Below are 21,245 nucleotides of genomic sequence, written 5' to 3' on the forward strand. Positions count from 1 at the left end.
GTAAGCAAGTAGTTTTTAAGTGAGGTGAAACCTGGGGTACACAAGACAAATCAGACTCCTAATAGGGGTACAGTTGTCAGGAAAGGTTGACAACCACTGTTCTAGGATATACAATTTTAGAAATTTTTCACAATTAAGAAAATTGTGATGGTAATGAGGGAATCATACCCTGAAAGACTGTGAAGTTGTTCTAGATCAAACAATTATTAGTTAGAATTTGCATGCTGAAAGTTGTATCTATCCAAGGACATGTTCTATTAAAATAATATATTACTGGACAGAGTAGCCTGTTTTGGGTTATTTATATACAGCTTTTGTTCTGTTAGAGCAAGGACATTTTGTCTTGAAGTAGTGACAGTCAATTGTTTGTACATCAATGTATAATGAATTTTGTGTTTTATCCAGTAATGTAAACCAACTATATTTTGTAATGGTTCAGAATGGTACAGGAAGCTCTACATTAATAAAATTGATGAGATTATATGATCACCCTGGAGGCTATTTGATTTGGCATGTCATCATATATAAGTCTTCTCTGACACAAAATATATGCAATTTTAGAGAAAATCCAAACATGCCAAGCCCTGTAAGATAATTTTGTCACATTCCAATTATATTTTTTTAGAATGTGACTAACTTACTGGGCAGTTATGATTACATCTAAATCAGAGTACATAAAATACTTAAGCCAAACAGCACAGACAAAAACAAAGTTAAATATTCTGTGAAGTCCAAAACGCTGTGATTTTAGTAAGGTTTGACTGCACTATTAGACTAACCAAGAATGTAACTAGCTTAAGGAAAAACATAATTCACAAAATACAAAACAGCTGTAAACTCGGAAGAAGTGACCACTCGGCTTGCGTCTTACATGCCACCTTTACAGCGATTACTTTCTAGTGACAGTGAAGTTGATATAATCTCAAGTGCTTACTTTACTTATTATGCACACGGATAAGCAAGTCAACAGCTTGCGTCAATACAATATTTTCACTAGAGGGATCTAATAATCAGTGTTCAATTCAACCTACATATGTCACCTATATATAGCTAACTTTAGAAAAAGTATTCAGTATAAATACTACAGAATCTTTAACTAGGTTTAAAAAGTTGTCTGAAACAGTGTTACATTCACCAGCCTCTGATGCCTTAATATTGTAATTTTCTGGTTTTCTTTTCAGATAATTGTTAAGTACATCTGGACTTCATGCCACCTAGTAAACTCAATTTCTCATCTCTCTGTATCTTTGCTAATCAAGATGTGTATTAGTGATTGATAGTTTGTTCTCCTAAGGCAATCATTTAGTACAGTTTGAAAACACTTCCATGGTCTAGGTTCCGCTTAGACATTGTACTTACGGAACACGTGAATTTTACCCTTAATCTCATACTATGGGATACAATTATATATAATACTAAACCTATTTACCTCCATTTTTGGTAAATTCTGGTAACGCCAGGCTATTTTCATTGGTTCCTGAGATTCCAGTTTAGATTTAATAGTGGTTTCTTCCTCATCCAATTGGTTTTTGTGGACATCATCAAACAAAGGTGCTGGAAGCTCCTAGATTGAGAAAATGAAACAGGATCAGGTGGCTACAGTAGAAAAGGTGGTTAAGACTCCCCCCCAAGAAACACTGGAAACTAGTAGGATTATTTGATTAAAGTGAACAGTCGCAAATTGGTACCAACATTTGATTAAAATAAGACGGATTGTACATAATGCATACGATAAAGCATATTGGAAGCTGAAAAATGTTTTCTAATCATTACAACCAAAAAAGTACTGCACAGCTTTATATATTTTAAGGATGCAGAATAGAAGCCATAACACATACTCTGCATCTTCCTTTCCCACTAACCACAAAGGAAGGCCCACACAGTTAACTACAGACTATTAATGATGAATTTAAACAAGCACCAAAGTCAATTAAGGAACAAAAGAAAGGTACTAATATTTTAAAACTTTGAATTTATAAAAGTTGCTAACGCAGCTGTTGTTTCAAAAACTGGGTGTTACAGATTGAGCAATTCTATCCATGAGGGCTCAATCATACCTTTGCCACAAGTCTAAAGTAAGAAAAAGTGTGTTTTTACAATCTCCTCCCAGGTTACCCTGATGCTCTGTTGAGGGAGTAAATTGCACCAGATGAATATCCAGCACAGCACACATTCCCAATGCACAGGCACAGTTATGCTTACTGGTGTGTTGATGAGGGCTTGAGAGATGGTAGTGGGGCAACCAAGGCTTTTGTCCGCCTCTTCCCCAATACCTGTGCAAGTTGGGATGTAGCAGCTCTGTGATGCAGGTAGCTGGCGGAGGGCCCCTTACTCTTCTGAAACACTTTGGCCTGGTCTACACTATTAAGTTTGGTTGACATAAATCAACTTGTGTTGATGTAGTTATGCACGTCAAACACCAACATTTATGTATGCAATAAATACAGTGATGCAATAACGGCACTTCCCTGAGTGATGCAGAGCCTTGGTCTACCTACTTGTGTTGACCCCAACTGTCAGTCCTCCAGCAGCTGTCCCACAATGCCTTTGTTCCAGTGACAGTGATTGCTTCAGTCACAATTTTGAACTTCACCGCCCATGGGGGTCAGAGACCAGAAGCCTGCCTGCACCTCAAAATCCACCTGCATGTTTTTTAAATACCTTTTCCTGATTGCACACCTTGGCAAGCATTCCTACCAGCTCACCTTGGGTGTGTGTATCTGACTATCCACACAGATTCCTAGTAGATAAAGTGGAGCAGGCAAGGAGTCTTGGATATCCTTGACCCATGGAAAGAAGAGGATGTGCAAGCAGAGATGTGGAATAGCCACAGATATATCGACATCAATGTGCAGTTTGCACAGAGGATACGGAAATGAGAGTACAACAGGGATGAGCAGCTGTGAAGAGTAAAGGTGGATGATGCTGGAAGGAAGATGTGGCAGAGGATTCAAACCATGTTAGAAATGGTTTGACTCATGCCAATTCCACCAGGTGGGCGCAGATGGGGAAGGGCGCTCAGGTAAGAGTGCACATGAATTTTTTCTATTTTTTTTTTTTTTTTTTTTTTTTTTTTTTTGCTTTTTGTTGCCTGTTACCATAACTGACTGTTAAAATGATCTTTTAAGACCTCTCGCAGCCATAAAGCTCCATGGTTCACTCTTCTAGTAGCTCTTATTTCTGGTTGTGCAGTCAGCAGACAGCCCATCTACCTTGCCCTTCCACCCTGGTGGCAGCTTTTCCCCTTTGCCTCACAGGTATTTTGCAGCACACAACATGCAGCTATAACCAAGGAGATGTTTACTCACTGAATTGGATCTTAGTAATGCAAACAGCACCAGCATCCATTGTCTACCAAAACCACATTAAAAGTCATTCTGCATCTACTGAGCCAGTAGATGAATCTTTTTTTAGTGGAGTCCAGATAGCCAGTGTACAGCTTCATGAGCCAAAGGAGAAAAGGGTACGCTGGGTCCCCTAGAATCACTAATGGCACATCAACATCACCAATGGTGATCCACTGGTCAGGGAAGAATTTCGTTGCTTGCAGATTTTTCTTTTTCTTTAAAAGTACTGTATTCTTAAAGATGAAAATTTCATACACCTTGCCTGCCTAGCCAATATTGATATCAGCCCTTGATTCTCCTCTATCACTTGCATAGCCATAGAAAAGTCACCCTTTCTGATGATTTACTCAGTTGCAAAATGGGCTGATGCCAGAATAGGGATTTATGTGCTGTCAATTGCCTCAACACAATTTGGGAACCCCACTGCTGCAGATCCATTCACTGTTTACTGCATATTACCCAGAGTCACAGTCCTATGCAGTAGGAGGTACTTAATGGTTTTACACACTTAGATGACAATGGCCAACACTGTGGATTTTCCAACTCCATTGATTGCCCACAGACTAAGACTAATCCAGTGTTGCATGCTTTCAGTACATAATTGCCAGTTGCTTCTTCAGTTTAAATGCACCTCTCATTTTGGTGTGCCTGTGCTGGAGGTCTGGGACAAGTTTCACACACAGATCCAGGAATGTGGCCTTTCACATCTGAAATTTCTGCAGCCACTGTTTGTCATCCCAAATTTGCATCATGATGTGATCCCACCAATCAGTACTGATTTCTCGGGCCCAGAAACAGCAATCCACAGTGTGGAGTTGCTCCGTGACCACCATCAGCATTTGGTATTGTGCTTGAACATCTCTTCATTTTCCTCATCTCAATTCCAGGTGCAGTAGTATTTGTACAAGTTCCACAAACATATGAAAATCATGCTTCCGATATTAACAACACTCATGAGAACTGTGCTGAGCTTTACAGGGTCCATGCTTCTACCAAAAAGATGGTGGACATCGAAAAGCAGCACATGGAACTGTGAGATTTTTTTTTTAAATGGCATAAAAATTAAGCCATGTGGAAAGCATTATGGGATGGAGAAAGTGGCATGGTGGGAACTTGACCCTCTAGTTCTCCGAAGTCCCTGGATTAATCACTGGTATCTCACAAAAGCACTATGAAAATATCCCACATGGCACTGGGCCAGATGATGATGCAGGGCACCCTGGGATACTACCCATAGTGCATTGCATTTTACATCGACAACCAGTCTTGGTGAGTACATGCAGTGCTGATGCAAGCACCACAATGTGCACATGGCTCAAACAATATACAAAAGTTGACTGCTATGTGCCAATGTAACCTGCTTAATCATACTATGTAGTACACACATGGTCAATTGGGTCACAATTTCTCCCTGAACAAATGTAAAGCACAAAAAGGTAATGCACTTTTGATGCTGGTAAACCAGCTGCCAGCTCTCGCCTAGGCTATACGCATCAACTGAGCACTGACACATTCATAGCTGGAAGCCAGACCAGCTCACCTGTATATTACTATTGTTTAAGACAGGCGTTGGACTTGTAAAGATGTGTTTATACTCCATAAAAAGCATGTAAGTTGGTGCATGCACTAATCTTACTGTCTGTCGTAATGTCTGTATCCCAGACTATAAATTAATATGAAAGTTTTGCTTTATAATTGTAAAAATGCCTGCTCTGAACTTGTGAACCTATGCAGGAAAAGTGATTTTTCCACACATCAAGAAGGGCCATCAAGACTCTATGGGCCACTGTAGGACAAAAAACTTTGTTGACTGCCCCATCCACCCAGAAGAAAGTTACATGCAGGAGTTCTTGTCCCATCGGTTTGAACTCTGGGAGAAAGGCATATAAAGATGCTCATGAGAAGAAATGGTTCTCTCTTTGCTGTTTGGACTCTCAAAAGGGCTGGAGCTAAGAAACCAAAGAAGAGATCCCAATGGTCAAACTGGGTTAGCCTTAAAAGGCGTTCTGTAGATAGATTACTATCTCTCTGTCACCTTTAGGAACCATAGGCTGCAACTTACCTATGCTTATATGTTGCCTGCTTTAACCTGTAAATAACTCTCTTTTCTTTTTTCCTAATTATACAATTGGCTGCCAGCATTGTCTTTGACACAAGATCTAAGGTAATTGATCTGGGATAAGTGTCTAGTCTCTTGGGAGTGGGAACAACATGAATATTTTATGATTGTTGGTGTAAGTGTCCATTTATCACAAAGTCCAGCTTGCCTGGATGGCAAAATAGGCACTCCAGTCTAAAGGGATTGTCTGTGGAGCCAAAGTAAGACTGATACAATGATCCAGAAGTTTACACTGGTTATTGAGTTGGTGAACTCTAATTATAGAACATACCGCCAGTTTGGAGTGTCTGCCCAGCTTTTTGACAGTCTGCCCTGAGGTTGGCACTCATGGTTGTAAACCACTCCAGACAGTGTGACAGCACTGTATTCATATTTGACTCTTATGACAAAGTTTTTACAATAAATATTAAATGGGCTATATGAAAGATTCCTGTAAAAAAATGAATTATCCCCTCTGATAAATATACAAACTGCTACTTGCCATTGTGAAATTATATGCAGCTGTGTGTGTGTGTCAAAAAATTAGGTTAAGATTAAAATTTTCAAAAGCATCTAAAGTGATTTATGAGCTTAAGTCTAATTTTCAAAAGTGACTTAAGCACCTAGGTGCCCAAGTCTTGTTGACAGTCAAATTCCTAAGTACCTAAGTCACTTTCGAAAACTAGAACTTAGATTTTGAAAATTTTACCCTAGGTGTTTTAGTGGTTCTGTATCCACTATCTTAAAACATGCTAATGCAATATACCTTGGAAAGCATGAAAAGCAAATGGATTCCTTACATCTAATTTTTCTTTTTTAGAGATATAAATGCAAAGTGTAGCTAAGCGCATCGGTGCTCTCAAAATGATCAAAAATAAACTAGAAACAAGAAAAATAAAGCAACTGCCACTCTAATCTATGCTATGAAAAATAATAATTCCAGGCCGTAGTTTGACTCCCTTATTTTGTGCTCTTTCTATTCAAAGAACAACCTCCAATGCCAACTGGATTTCCATAAAGTGGATCTCAATTCCAATTGTGTCTTTTTTCATATGCCATACCACCAGAGTAAAAATATAAGCAAGATATAGAAGAGAGTCACTGGGGTACATAGCTTATTGCATAATATGAATAAATTCTTTATAGTTTTTGTTTAAATAAATTTTCAATATTTTTGAGCTCTTTCATTTACATTATGTTTTTAATTGGGAAACACTTCTCAGATTGTACAGATGTGATCTTATTGCCTCATGGCAGTAGGTGTGACACTGTTGCACACTTATTTGCATGTTTAAGGGCTTGGTATTGCATTCTCCAGAATGCATATCTATATGACATGCATCTCTGCACATAAAGGGTTAGCAGCAGACATCTGTGCCAGACTATTGTTCTGCCAACATTCAATCTTCCTGCAAAACATGTATATTTTGTTTCATGTGTTTACACTGCCTCTTCTCACGCATTCTCGAAACAAGAGATAGCTTGGTTAAAAGGTGTGGTTATAATTTATTCATGTACTACAATCTCAAATGAACATATCATGAGCTAATTTCTCACATATAATTTATTCTTTATCTTTACTGGAATAAACAATGGGGAGCTGTCTGTCTACACACAGCTCAGTGGTCTCATTTCCCTTTTTTTTTTTTTTTTGGTCTGCAGATCATTCCCCTCACACACATTTTAAAATGGGAGGATAACAAAACCAAAATCTAGTTTTCAGGGGGGTGGGGGAGAGGAAAGGGCAGAAGAGAGAAATTATCTCTGAATTTCTTTTATGAATCAATCTGATTATTTGGTAACAGAAACTCACATACAATTGCCACACTAAATCATGTAATTTACTTTGTTAGAATTTTTATTTTCTCTCTATCTCTTACCCAAATTCAAGGAATTCTGCTCTTGCATTTTTGATTCTCCACAAGAATCAGAACTGGAGCTGAACCAGGTCTCCCACCTCCCACTTTAGTGCTATAGGCATAACTAGACAGTAACATGAAGGAAGAATGAAAATCACAGAGCACAAGCAATGCTTCAGAAAATGTTTTTTACAGTGAAACCCATCAAGTATATAACTTGTCTTCCAGCTGCAAACTGCTTTGGAGGGGGCCTCTTTCTGAAAATTATTATTAGAGACAGGCCAAACAGGATCTAACCATTTTAAAAATAGACCAAGATTATAAAATGTCAACAAAAAACAGTAGTACAGACCCCAATTTAAATCACAAATAGATACATTTTCACTGAAACAAAAGTAGTCTTAGCACAGTCTCATGATGTTGAGAAGTAAACACCAGAACTAAGCTTACACTATGTTATGTAACAGGTTACTGTGAGGACTAAGGGCTAGTATGTTGAAAAACAATTAGGAAATCTGTTCTGGATTGGATAGAACAGCCAGAATGAGGTGCAGAATAAAACATAAAAACAAGAAAGTAGAGATCTACTGGGCACAGATGCAGTATATGTTGACTGTATTGGTAGACACATAGGTATGAAAACCTAATCCCACAGCCAGAGCTGCATAGAATCAGATTTGCCAAAAAATAAAAGCTATCAGAGGAGGGAGAGCATTGAAGGGATTTGTGTGCTAATTTGGATTTATAATGTAAAGCTACACTTGTTATTGAGTTACAGTACGTGCTTTTATCAAAACAAAGAGTACAGAGAAATCCTAGGAATTAGATATTATTATATTAACAATTGGGCTAAAAAAGTCTGCCACATTTGTGCAATTAATTGATCAGAATATAATCCTACTGGCAATACATTTCACATATTGATACAAAGAGATGAAGAGTCAAGAAAGGTAGATACTGCTACCAGTATTGAATGACATTTGTATACCTGCAGTTTGTTGCGCTTACTTTTATTATGAATGAAAATAAAATTTAAAATCCCTGACATAACTGAAAACCTGATTTTAATTTTTCAAGTTAATTTTTTGGGCAGTACAACTTCTGATATAAAATTTAATATGCAATAGGAAGCCTACCTATGTAGTTTTGGAAATCAGTGTAAGTAACACAATGAACATTATTTTGTATCAGCATGCTAAGGAGGACACAGGAAACCAAAGGCTTGGACAAATTTGGGTCTTGGGGTTTTTTTTATACAAATGAATTGCAAAAGTTCTGTAAACAGATTTTCTGTCCAAACACTAGCAAAAGACTGGGATAATCTGAATTGCTTTTTACCTGTCCACTTCAATGACTTTCTTCTTATTAATAACACCATCACAGCTACCCTTTATTTCTGTATAAGCAGGAAGTATACAAGCTAGAATCTATTCCTTCTTGAAGATCTTATGCAACTCTCAATAGCACCAGAGCTCACATCATCTCATATACTGAGATCAGACTAAAAAGAATACAAACTGTACACAGATAAACCTAGATTATCATGCTTTAAGATAAAGTTTAAGGTTTTGAATTTAAATCAAGAAATGCAAAAGTTAAGGGTGAAAGTGAAACCACAATTCTATCTCCTGGTTTATATGCAACACAATAGTTTTTATTTATATAGTTAGATGCTACTTTTCCAAATACAAAATTTTTCCTACAAGCTTAGATATACATGCATAGCCCCTGCAATACATTTTTTCAATTCTTTCATATTTACACTAGCTTCATCCAAATGGTCTAATAAATATTTCTTGATTTAAATTTTGTGAATATAAATGGTTATGTATCTATTAGGAAGTATACATTAAATTAGGGAACTTGTTTCCTTTAAGGAAAGGTACACTTCTATACTTATTATTACAGTGTATCACAAGCCTTATCTCACAAAACACACTTAGGACTTGCTTTTGCTCCCACTGAAGTGAAGTCAGTCAGTCAGTCAGTGTAACATCTGCTATTGACAATAGGACAAAAACTGAGCATTTTGAATTGTATTAATACTAATGTATTTTTTTATGTTTTCTTGTCTCTTATGTAGAAGTTACCCTAGTCTGTATTTTTCATAGGAACTATTGCAAACAGCCTTAAAGTTCAAATACTACTCACTAGATTATGTTTTCTTTATAACACAATCTTGTTTTCTTTACAAGATCTGTACACAAAATCTTATGGGAAATTTATACTTGTATATTAACGATTGTAATGTTAAAATTTTATTTCACAAGAACAAGAAAACTGTAAAATTAATTTTAAGTTCATATTCAAAATGTTGAATTTCCAGCTTAAGTAGTGGTAGTATATTTATGGTAGGTGTGTCAGCAAAGCACTAAACAGCTTTACCTCAAAGTTTCATACATCACTTCTGGGCAGAGAACAAGCATGGAAATTTTCAATCCAAACATGAAGGTTTCTGATAGATAGGAATAACTGAACTCAGGGAATTAATGAAAGTTTTGAAGTAACTGTAACTATAACAGTGGGCTAATAGAACACACAATACAATTATACTGGCATTTCACATATACATGCATCCACAAATTCTTTGTTACTTTCAAATTTTAAAACAGAATATATTTCCTAATTAAAAAAAAATAGATATCACCATGGAATTTCACAATATTTCATCTTTCACATACTATCCATGTGCGGACTATTATAATCACCTATTTACAAATTCAGATACCTACAGTAAAAATGAAGGTTAAATTATAGTACTTAAGCAGTCTCATTATTTTCCATTTAATATCTTTTGGAAAATCCTACTGAAACTAATTGATACTACTATACAGATGATTTTTTAATTTTCTAGTATTGTAAAGTTATTTTCCAATAAAGAAAAACAAGGTTACTTACCAGTAACTGTTGTTCTTCGAGATGTGTTGCTCATATACATTCCAATATAGGTGTGTGCGCGCCCCGTGCACAGATTCTCGGAACTTTTTTCCCTAGCAAGCCCCGCAGGGCCAGCTCAGGCGCCCCCTGGAGTGCCGCGCTCATGCCGCGGTATAAAGGGCGCTGCTGGCCCCGCGGGTCCCCAGTCCCTTCTTTCTGCCGACTCCGACAGTGGGGACGGGGGGTGGGTTTGGAATGGATATGAGCAACACATCTCGAAGAACAACAGTTACTGGTAAGTAACTTTGTTTTCTATCTTCGAGTGATTGCTCATATGCATTCCAATATAGGTGATTACTTAGCCATACCTTGGAGGTGGGTAGGAGTTATTGGTGACCTGCTCTTGACAGCACGGCTCTGCCGAACCCTGCGTCCTCCCTCGCTTGTTCCACGATGGCGTAATGCGACGTGAACATATGGACTGACGACCAGGTCGCTGCCCTGCAGATGTCCTGCAGGGGAACCCGCTCCAGGAAGGCTGCGGAGGAGGCCTGGGCCCTAAGTTGAGTGTGCCCTCACCGCACCTGGAAGGGGCACCCCTGCCTGCTCGTAACATGCTTTGATGCAGGCAGTAATCCAGTTGGAGATTCGCTGGGTGGAGACAGGTGAGCCTTTCATCCTGTCCGCCACAGCCACGAACAGCTGTGTCGACTTCCGGAAGGGCTTGGTCCGCTCGATATAGTAGGCCAAGGCTCGCCTGACATCCAGCGAGTGTCCTCTCCTTTCCTCCTCCGAACCGTGGGGTTTTGGAAAGAACACAGGAAGGAAAATATCCTGATTACAGTGGAACTGGGACACCACCTTAGGCATAAATGCCGCGTGGGGCCTCAGCCGGACCTTATCCCTGTAATGGCCACCAGGAAGACTACCTTCCAAGACAAGAGAAGAAGGGAGCATGTGGCCATGGGCTCAAAGGGGTGTCTCATCAGCATGTTAAGGACCAAGTTGAGGTCCCAGGGCGGCACCGGGTCCCGAACCTGAGGGAAGGTCCTCTCCACCCCCTTAAGGAACCTAACTGACATGGGGTGAGAGAATAGGGACTGCCCATCCATCGGCTGGTGGAAAGCCGAAATGGCTGCCAGGTGTACCTTGAGGGAAGCCAGGGCCAAGCCTTGCAGCTTAAGCTGCAGCAGGTACTCTAAGATAGCCTGTATGGGTGAGAAACTCGGCTGTAAACCTCTCAATTTTGCCCACCCCGAAAACCTCCTCCACTTTGCTCTGTACGTAACTTGCGTGGATGGTTTCCTGCTGCCCAGGAGAACCTGCTGGACTTGTAGGAAACAGGCCCTCTCTCCCTCCGTCAGCCACAGAGTCTCCAGGCAGTAAGGTGGAGGGAGTCCAGGTCCGGGTGCAACAAGCGCCCCTGGTCTTGGGAGATCAAGTCACATCGTCTGGGTAGCGGAATCGGCTCGGTGATGGAGAGGTCGAGCAGCATGCTGTACCAATGCTGTCTCAGCTACGCTGGGGCGATAAGGATGATGTTCGCCCTGTCCTTCTTGATCTTGAGAAGGACTTGGGGCAGGAGCAGGATGGGGGGGAATGCGTACATTAGGTCCCCTGTCCAGTCTATAGGAATGCATCGGACAGCGAGCCCGGCTCGCGACCCCTGAGTGAGCAAAACCTCGGGCATTTCCTGTTCCAGGCTGATGCGAACAGGTCTAGATGGGGAACACCCCACCTTTGGAAGATTAAAGTCACTATGTCCTGGTGTAACGACCAGTCGTGGCAGGGTGAGAATGACCTGCTGAGGCGGTCCGCCTCGTCGTTCTGGACCCCAGGGAGGTGAGAGGCAGATAAGTGAAAATCGTGCTCACCGCAAAATCCCACAGCCGGATAGCTTCCTGGCAGAGAGCCGAGGAGCGTGCCCCCCGTCTGTTCATGTAGAACATAGCTGCCATATTGTCCGTGAGGACCTGGACCACCCTGCCCTTCAGGAACTGAAGGAAGGCCTTGCAGGCCAACCAGATTGCTCTGAGCTCGCGTACATTGATGTGCAGAGCCCTTTCTTCTGGTGACCAAAGCCCCTGGGTGCCCCGGTTGCGACAGATGTGGGCTCCCCATCCCATATCGGATGCATCTGTGATGAGCGTCACTGATGGGGCTAAGTCTCTGAACGGGACGCCCATCATCACCTCCCTTGGGTCCCTCCACCAATTGAGGAATGACAGCACCTGTGGGGGAACCATGACCACTCTAGTTAGAGAATGTCTGTTTGGCACATATACCGAGGCTAACCACGCCTGAAGAGGCCTATGCCTAAGGCGGGCCAGCCTCACTACATACGTGGAGGCTGCCATATGTCCCAACAGCTGCAGACAATGTCTGGCCGTCGTCATGGGGGACATGTGGAGATCGGAGATAATGGCCGCCATTGCCTCGAATCGAGTCTGCGGGAGGAAGGCTCTGGCCTGAACAGCATCCAATGTAGCCCCAATAAAATCTATACATTGTACTGGAGTGAGTGTGGATTTCTGTTCATTAATAAGCAACCCAAGTCTGGTGCATATCTCGCAGGTGAGGTGTAGACTATTTCTCACGTGGGTCCTCGACTTCCCCCAGATCAGCCAATCATCTAGGTAGGGGAAGAACTGTACCCCACTGCGACGCAGGTGGGCCACCACCACAGCCATGCATTTAGTAAAGACTCTGGGTGCTGAGGAGAGCCCGAAGGGTAGGGACCGAAACTGGTAGTGTCGCCCGGCTACCATGAACCATAAGAACCTCCTGTGGGCAGGTAATATAGAGATGTGGAAGTACGCGTCCTTCAAATCCAGGGCAGCGTACCAGTACCCAGGGTCTAGGACCGGAATGATCGTGGCGAGGGAAAGCCTGCGGAATTTAATGCGTCTGATATACTTATTCAGACGACGTAGGTCCAGGATGGGTCTAAGGCCCCCTTTCGCCTTGGGGATCAAAAAATATCTAGAATAAAATCCCGACCCTCTTCGGTCACCAGGACTTCTTCTACCGCCCCCAGCTCCAGGAGTGACTCAATCTCCCGCACCAGGAGTTGAACGTGGGCAGGGTCCGCGATGGGGGAGATCCTAGGAGGAGAGTCGGGGGGGAAGGCCATGAATTGGAGGGTATAACCCTTGGCGATCACCTCTAGGACCCACCGGTCCGTAGTAATGGCTTCCCATTCCGTAAAGAAGGGACGAAGCCTATCTGCAAATGGTCGGTTAAGATCCCGGGGAGGAGTACTACCCTCCTGCACAGGATCAAAAACGTTTATTAACATTACCCCCTTTAGAAGGCCCTTGCTGGCCACCAGCAGAGGACCCTTGCCGGCCTCCTCTGTTGGGCCCACAATAGCGCTCGCGACCTCTCCTCTGCTGGGCGGGTCGGGGAGCCTGCCTAGGTAGGGGTGGCGGCTGCCTCTGGGCTTGTGGCCGGGACTGCCGTCTTGAGGCCTGGGGGGGTATACAGCCCGAGGGACTTCAGGGTAGCCCGAAAGTCCTTAAGGGCATGCAGTTTTTCACCTGTCTTTTCTGAAAAGAGCCCTGAGCCGTCGAAGGGCAGGTCTTGTATGGCCTGTTGAACCTCCTGGGACAGGCCGGACGCCTGAAGCCAAGAACAGCGGCGCATGACGACAGCGGAGGCCATCGCCCTGCTAGTAGTGTCCTCCGCGTCGCTGGCAGACTGCAGGGCCGCGGTTGCCACCGCCTCCCCCTCCTGCAACACCGTGGCAAAATCCACCGCTTGGTCAGGAGGTAACGTGGCTGCAAATCTTTGCATAGAGGCCCAGTGGTTTAGGTTATATTTGCCCAAGAGGGCCTGGTGGTTCGCTACTCTAAACTGCAAGGCTGCACTAGAGTAGATTTTTCTCCCAAATAAGTCCAGCTTCCGGCCCTCCTGGTCTTTGGGAGTATTCCCCTGGTTCCCCTGGCGGTCTCTTTGATTGGCCGCATCGACCACCAAAGAGCCTGGCGCAGGGTGGTTGTATAAAAACTCAAAAGGTTCCTTGGGGACATAGTATTTCCTCTCTACCCCCTTGGAAGTGGAAGGTAGGGAGGAAGGGGTCTGCCAGAGGTTCCTGGAGATCTTCATAACCCTGTCATTGACTGTCAGGGTTGCCCTTGATGGCCCCACAGAGCTTGAGGGCCCAAAGAGACATGAGCTTAAACTCCATGCCCAAGTTCTCAGCTGCCCTTTTCAAGAGGTCCTGATGGGCGCGGAAATCGAACAGGGGAGCCCTGTGATCTCTGGCCGCCGCATCGCCCGGGGATGAGGAGGAGGATGGAGGTATGAGTCCAGTGGAGGGTCCCTCCCCTGGCTCAGAATCCTCCTCTGAGACCTGCCCCTGTGTTTTAGAGAGTGGGGGTACTGGAGGGGCCACCGCAGATTGTAGGGACACTGACCCTTGGGCCATAGGAGCATTCCACGGTCCCCAATATGGCCACTGCCATGGCCCTTGGCCCCAACCCGGTGGCTGCAGGGGAAGTGGCTGCTGTCCCGTAGCCTGTTTGCCTCCAGAACCTCCCATGCGTCGCTTGCCCCTCCGACGTGGAGAGCGGCTGGACGACGACGATGTCAACCGGTGCCGACGTCTGCGGTGCCGGCGGGAGGACAAGACCGGGGAAGACGACGATGTAAAGGACCTGCCCCTACGTTGAGACGACTTGCGGTGCCGCTTTCCCCCTCTAGAGCGGGAGCGGTGCCGGCGGTGGTGATGCTGAGGAGATTCTGTCCTCCCAGTCGTCGGTGCCGGGCCCATCGGCGCCGGCGTAATGACCGGGGCCGGCATGGAAGGAGGCTCCCGGATTTTCGGTGCCGCTGGTCGTGGGCTGCTGTCCCCTGATATACCGGACAGAGACCGGGACCGGTGCCGGGATGGGCTCCGCACCGGAGTTTGCGAGCCCGAACTGCTGCCCTTGTCGGGGTCGGAGCTGGACCGACGGCGACTCAGGCGATGGACTCGGGACCGCCCACGGTGCTGCGGTGCCGAGTCGCTCGACGACCTAGAGTCGGAGCTCGGAGGGGAGCCGACGCTCTCCACCCTCCATGACCGTGTGGATGGAGACCTAGATTGTGAACGTCTCCACCCACCGGGACCACCCAGCGCGGGTTTGCCCCGAGACGCAGGTCCCTTGCCCCTCAGCCGAGGCGGGGACGGAGGCGTAGGCATGGCCATGAGGGCTCGTGCCGCAGTAAACGCCTCCGGCGTCGACGGCCCTTGCAGGTGCACTCCCCCACCTGCAGGAGTCGGGGGAGGCAACCCGCGTGGAGACACCGGGGCCGGAGTGATCTCCACGGCCCGTGGCTGGGGTGCCTCCTTACTTGCTCCTTGCTGCGGTAGCAGGGAGGAGTCCTTAGTGCGGTCAGGGACCGTGCCGTCTTCTTTGGCACCTTTGGTGCCTGTATCGGTGCCGAGGACGGTGCCGGTGGAGGGGTGCTCCGCACCGACGACACACTCGGTGCCGACGGTGATCGAGATGGCTCGGATGCTGGTCGGAGCACTGACTCCATCAAAATCACCTTCAGCCTCACGTCTCTTTCTTTTTGAGTCCGAGGCTTGAAGGACTTACAGATCCGGCACTTGTCTCGTCTATGTTGCTCCCCGAGGCACCGGAGGCAACGGTCATGTGGGTCGCTGACCGGGAAGGCTTTAGCACAGAGGTCGCAGTTCTTAAAGCCTGAAGAGCCCGGCATGGCTCCAAGAAAAGGAACCCCGTCAGGGGTACTTCTCTCTAACACTTAACTATTAACATTATCAACAACTACTGAACACTAAACTCTAAAGAACAGTCAGTATAACAAGCTAGGGTACGAGTGCTACTTGCAGACAGCAAGAGGCAATAGTTCTAGCAACCGTCACAGGCGGAAAGAAGGAACTGGGGACCCGCGGGGCCAGCAGCGCCCTTTATACCGCGGCATGAGCGTGGCACTCCAGGGGGCGCCTGAGCTGGCCCTGCGGGGCTTGCTAGGGAAAAAAGTTCCGGGAATCTGTGCACGGGGCGCACACACACCTATATTGGAATGCATATGAACAATCACTCGAAGATAGAACAAAAATTATGACATCTTTCCCAATTAAGAAAGTTACTGGTACATGAGAACTAGGAATTTTGTTAGATTGTAAATACATTTTTAAAATCAGTTTTCATTCACTCTTTTAAAAAGATAGTCACAGATTCCTACAGTCCAAAATTAAAATTAGTGTCCCCAGTGTTCTTTTAAAATCTCCTAAAATCTTTCAGGTAATACCTGCATGATTTTTGAGACATAGGGTCATCATTACTTTTTTTTGTATTATTGATGTAAGTCTTAATTATAGATCATTGTTCTTTAACAGATCATAATTAGTATAAGCATTCACTTAACTCCCTGAGCTTGCCATTGTTTTAGGTTTTACCAATATAAGCAGGACACACACCTGTTGCTATCACCTCAAATTGTAACATCAGTAGTAAACCACTTTGTCATTTGCAAGGATGAAATTTCAAGAGAGAGGAGATTCTATTTCATATCATTCACCTTTAAACACAGCCAGACAAAAAGTTAGCACTAACATTTCCATAAATCCACTAGGAAGCTTTCTCCTCTAGTAAATACTGCATCTTTATTAGTCACACTTCTGATTCGTCACAGTTAACTAATGATGAATAATGCCTTTTCTTTACTTCTAGACAGGAACATTTATCTTTATATGCTACTCTGTGATAAATGTAGGCTTAAGTGGTGCATGGGCACTATGCAGGTCCTCTGCTTTCCATGTTTTTCATGTAGAGTCTGTATTTCAGCTTATAATAATAAATAATAATAATGGGAAGGGTTAAGGGAGATTAAAGGCCCTCAAGAGAAAATAATGAAGCAGCTACTTTAATACATCTTTCTCAGGTGAAAGGTTTTTTAAAAAGAAATTCCAGCCCCACAGACTAAGAGAGCCTTCACGCCTTCTTCACACTTGGGGCTATATGGAAGAATGGAGATTATCACAGACCTCAGATGTGGAGAGACATCTCAGTATGACATGATCAGCCAGCATCTTCAACAGTGTCAAGAGCCATGTTTGTCTCCACTAGTAGTAGGTTAGTAAGATCATGGAAATTTTAACCTTTGCAAGCAGAGCAAAAATATTCCTAAACATTTATCCTTAGTGTTCTGGCAAAAGCACTAGAAAGAGATCACATTGATGGAAAACTACTGATTGTTTTTAACATGCAATTGCACACAGATCTTTCTCTGGTGTGTCCTTCTCAAGAAAGCTCTGATTCACTACATTGGCCCAGAAGCGTAGGTCCAATACTTATTATCTTAAACTGGTTTTATAAGCTTAAATCAGTCAAACTATATCATCCTTTCCTGCTATATAAATAGAAACCAGGAGCATCGAGGGAATCTGTCCAATCTCATGTTTAAACAAACCAATACAAAAAAAACAATTGACTGTTTAAGCAAAATATGGTGGCCTGATAACACAGTAACTCCTATCCCTAGCTCATAGGACATCCACCACCCAGATGAGATGGGAATGTGTGGTTTCTGATCACTGAGCCTTTGGGCCTAATGAGCGTTCCTCCTGTGAACACATGGTTACTTATACTATTGTTTGTGGCCATCGGGTTATTACTGATACGCGCTGACTCCAGCAAAGCCTGTTTTAGATCTGCAATGGGTCATAGATATTTTCCTGTGGTGGGAAGGCTTTGAATTGTGCCATGTCAACCCCTTCAGTACTCCAGTTACAGCGGGGGAACAAGGTGAGACTGCAGGTAGTTTATTTTTAATCCTAGTGACTCCAGCTCCCCAATAGGCATAGAAATACATTCTAAAGTGTTCATTTGACTAGTCAGTTACCTAGATAGAGGAAAACAAATTCCAATCCTATGTAGAAATACAGTCACTATTGCCAAACATACATATAGTGTTAGCACTCACCAAAAGAGCAGTACTAAGATTTGGTGGCATTGTTACTCTATAAGACAGTGGTTCTCAACCTTTCCAGACTACTGAACGTCTTTCAGGAGTCTGATTTGTCTTGCATACCTCAAGTTTCACCTCACTTAAAAACTTCTTGATTACAAAAATCAGACATAAAAATACAGAAGTGTCACAGCACACTGTACTGAAAAATTGCTTCTCATTTTTACCACGTAAAATAAAATCGATTGGAATACAAATATGGTACTTACATTTCAGTGTGATACTTGATCCTGTTTTTCACTTGTGAGCCTTGTCTGAAGTATAAGCCCCAAGTGGCGCAACTAAAGCATGTAACTTAGCTTCATGGGGCCCCGTGTGGCATGGAACTCCAAGCAGTTGCTCTGCTGGTCATCCCCTAATGCCGACTCTGCACTTGTGACCCCCACGCAAACCCATCCCGTGACCCGCCAGGGGTTGAAACCCCCAGGTTCAGAAACCCTGATCTGCATGAGTTGAATACCCCTGAGAACCACTGCCATAAGAAATCTAAATCTATTCCTACCTGCATGTAAACATCTGTCAATTTCTGCATGACATCCTTTAGGAGAAACATGACTGTTTCCAGAGATGCCATCTTGAAGTTTTCTTGCAGATAAAAATTTGAGGTCACAGAAATAGCCTTTTTTTTTTTTTTTTGGCAGCTATCAAGTAGTACCTAGAGTAAAATCCTCTCTCTCACTTGCTCAGGGGCATAAAGTCAGTGGCATTCTTTACTTCAAGGAATTGCATTTTCTGCAGCTTCTCTTCTCAAAACTGTTGACTCAGAGAGGCAACGTGGATTAATGACTGCACCGCATCTTAAGCGGGGTCATGGGTGGGAGGCGGAGGGGTTGTCTGGCTTGTTGGTGGGAAGAGTGTAATGCTTTATAGGCAGGGGTTCAGAAAGAGAGGCCCAGAAGCTGCTGTGAAAGTAGATTGGTCAGAAGCATGGTAACACAATGACTGGGAGGGCTGGGGAATTGATAAAGGGCAAGCCCACCTTAATCCTAGGAGGAAGATAGGTAAGGTCCCAGCAATGGGATGACTGGGGGACCTATATGGAAAAAGTGTGGGCCCCCCCCAGTTAGATACTAAAATGAAACAAGCTGCACTGTACACTTTTCTCTGCCAGGTAGTCCCCGACATCTAGTAATAAAGTTGTGGCCTGATTAAAAATCACATCAAGTGTTTCTTGTCCTTTCAGTATAACCGGCCAATCTTCCAAAGCAAGTTCTATAGCTCCAATGAATGATCCTGAAGTGACAGAAGCCTCAGAAGATAAAAGCACTGCCTCTGACAGGTAGGGCCTCAAAGGTGCACAATTGCCAACACGAAGTACACTTCAAAACATTTCAATATCATAAAAAATGTTGCTATTGTTAATGAGGGAGCTTAGGAATCTGACTTTGGCAGCGGGTGACCATGTGCTTGGAATTGAGAAAATAATATTCAGTGATTTTGCTTTCACACCTACTGTAAAAGTTTAGATTGGAGCCCCTCTGTTGTTTAATAGGGGAAATTTGTAAGACAGACCCCAATAAACTAAGGATGTCTTTTTGTCTGTCGTTGTGAGCCTAGCCTGCATCGATATTTCCAACAGTCAGATCCTCTAAAGAACTTGTTGGGAAAAATGTTTGAGAGCTGCTGAGTAGACTTCACATCTAGGGCACTGCATCCAGGATTAGACAACTTGTGATAACATCTGTGAGCATATTTCACACCTGAGCCAGTCATAATAGGCTCCGAGGTACCTGTTACAATAGTCACGTCTATCTACAAGGGACAATGGCTCCATCCAGGAACACTTCTTAAAGATGCTAAACAGAGATATTAAAAAAAGTGCATGGAAAAAGTAAAGCAGGTCATGATTACAAAAATCATTTAAGCAAAGGCCAAGTGAAAAAGGAACGAAGGGCCCTCCTCCCTCGAAACTACATCAGCAGTTGAACTGGCCACAGGCTGCAACACAGATAGCTTTTACATTGGCCATGCTCACAAATGAACTGGTGACTACAGCTGCAAGTGATATGTACATTCCACTACAAAGTCTGATGCAGGATGCACCTTTCTAAAACAACATTTTAGTGCTTTGAATTCAGGTAGTTCCTGGTCTTGGCTGTGCACAGCAGCATGAACCTAAAAGCCAGGCTTGATCAAAACTGTGTAATCCTTTTTTTAAAAGATTCAGTACTATTTTAAAGACAATAACATTTTCCAATAGCATAAAAAGCATTTGAAATGATAAACTCTGCTGTCATGCTAATATGCCAGAATTATTTTTCAGTACTAATTAAAAAATTGATTCAGGATTATGACCGTGCTTAACCCTGTACTAAGAAAATATATGTATGCTCATATGATAGGAACCACAATCCACGAACAATACATGATTAATAAAATATTCAAGTTACCTCAAGAAACCTCATTTAGAAATTGGAAATAATCATGTTTGCTATTAAAATGAAGTTCTTTGAGAAACTATATTGGCTGATATCAGTACTGCTATCAGTGGTATTTTTGCCAGGCTTGTCGCTTAATTAAGAAGTATTTAGCTCCCCCAGAGTAGAGATTTGAAAAGCTCTGGGACTTCTTAATTTTGTGGTATCAGGATGTAATGTCTCCTGACAACTGTTATACTCTCCCTTGCTAGAAGAAACAGCATATGAGAATCAAATCTTCACTGACAAAGAATGCTTCCAGCTACCATGTATTTGGTGCTGATATACAAACAGACAACAGAGCAAGTGGCAGTGTGAGAGTGAATAAATAAAATTAAAAAAACAAAATAAGAGTAGTCATTCCTAAGGACCCATAACACACAAATTTGCTTCTTGCGGAATGCAAATATAAAAGATAATTGCTAATGTGAATAAGCACAATTTATTATGGTTTGTTTAAAAAAAAAATCACAAAAACAAGAACTAGAAAAAAAATCCAGTTTTCTAACATCTGTCAGTACACATTGTAACTAAAGTAATTTGATTCCCTAAAACCCAAAGCTTATGGAAGTTTTATCACAACTATAATTAAACACTTTACTAATATTTTTTTTCATCTCTATAGTAAAAATGTATACAATCCAAATTATGAATTATCCATGTC

At 43.1% G+C, this 21,245-nt stretch overlaps 1 protein-coding gene across 3 annotated transcripts in view; it reads right to left on the reverse strand.

Moving 5' to 3' along the window:
• Nucleotides 1-21,245, reverse strand: part of ELP4 (elongator acetyltransferase complex subunit 4) — a 256,406-nt gene that overhangs the window by 194,243 nt on the left and 40,918 nt on the right. For all 3 annotated transcript variants that reach the window (XM_067532071.1, XM_067532073.1, XM_067532072.1), the window contains exon 4: nucleotides 1,430-1,564. In XM_067532071.1, coding sequence (XP_067388172.1) covers nucleotides 1,430-1,564 — 135 coding nt within the window. The remainder of the gene's footprint in view (nucleotides 1-1,429; nucleotides 1,565-21,245) is intronic.

Source organism: Emydura macquarii, unplaced genomic scaffold (genome assembly GCF_026122565.2).
Source record: "Emydura macquarii macquarii isolate MOO-44397 ecotype Brisbane River unplaced genomic scaffold, CSIRO-AGI_Emac_v2 contig_3240, whole genome shotgun sequence".
NCBI classification, from domain to species: domain Eukaryota; kingdom Metazoa; phylum Chordata; order Testudines; family Chelidae; genus Emydura; species Emydura macquarii.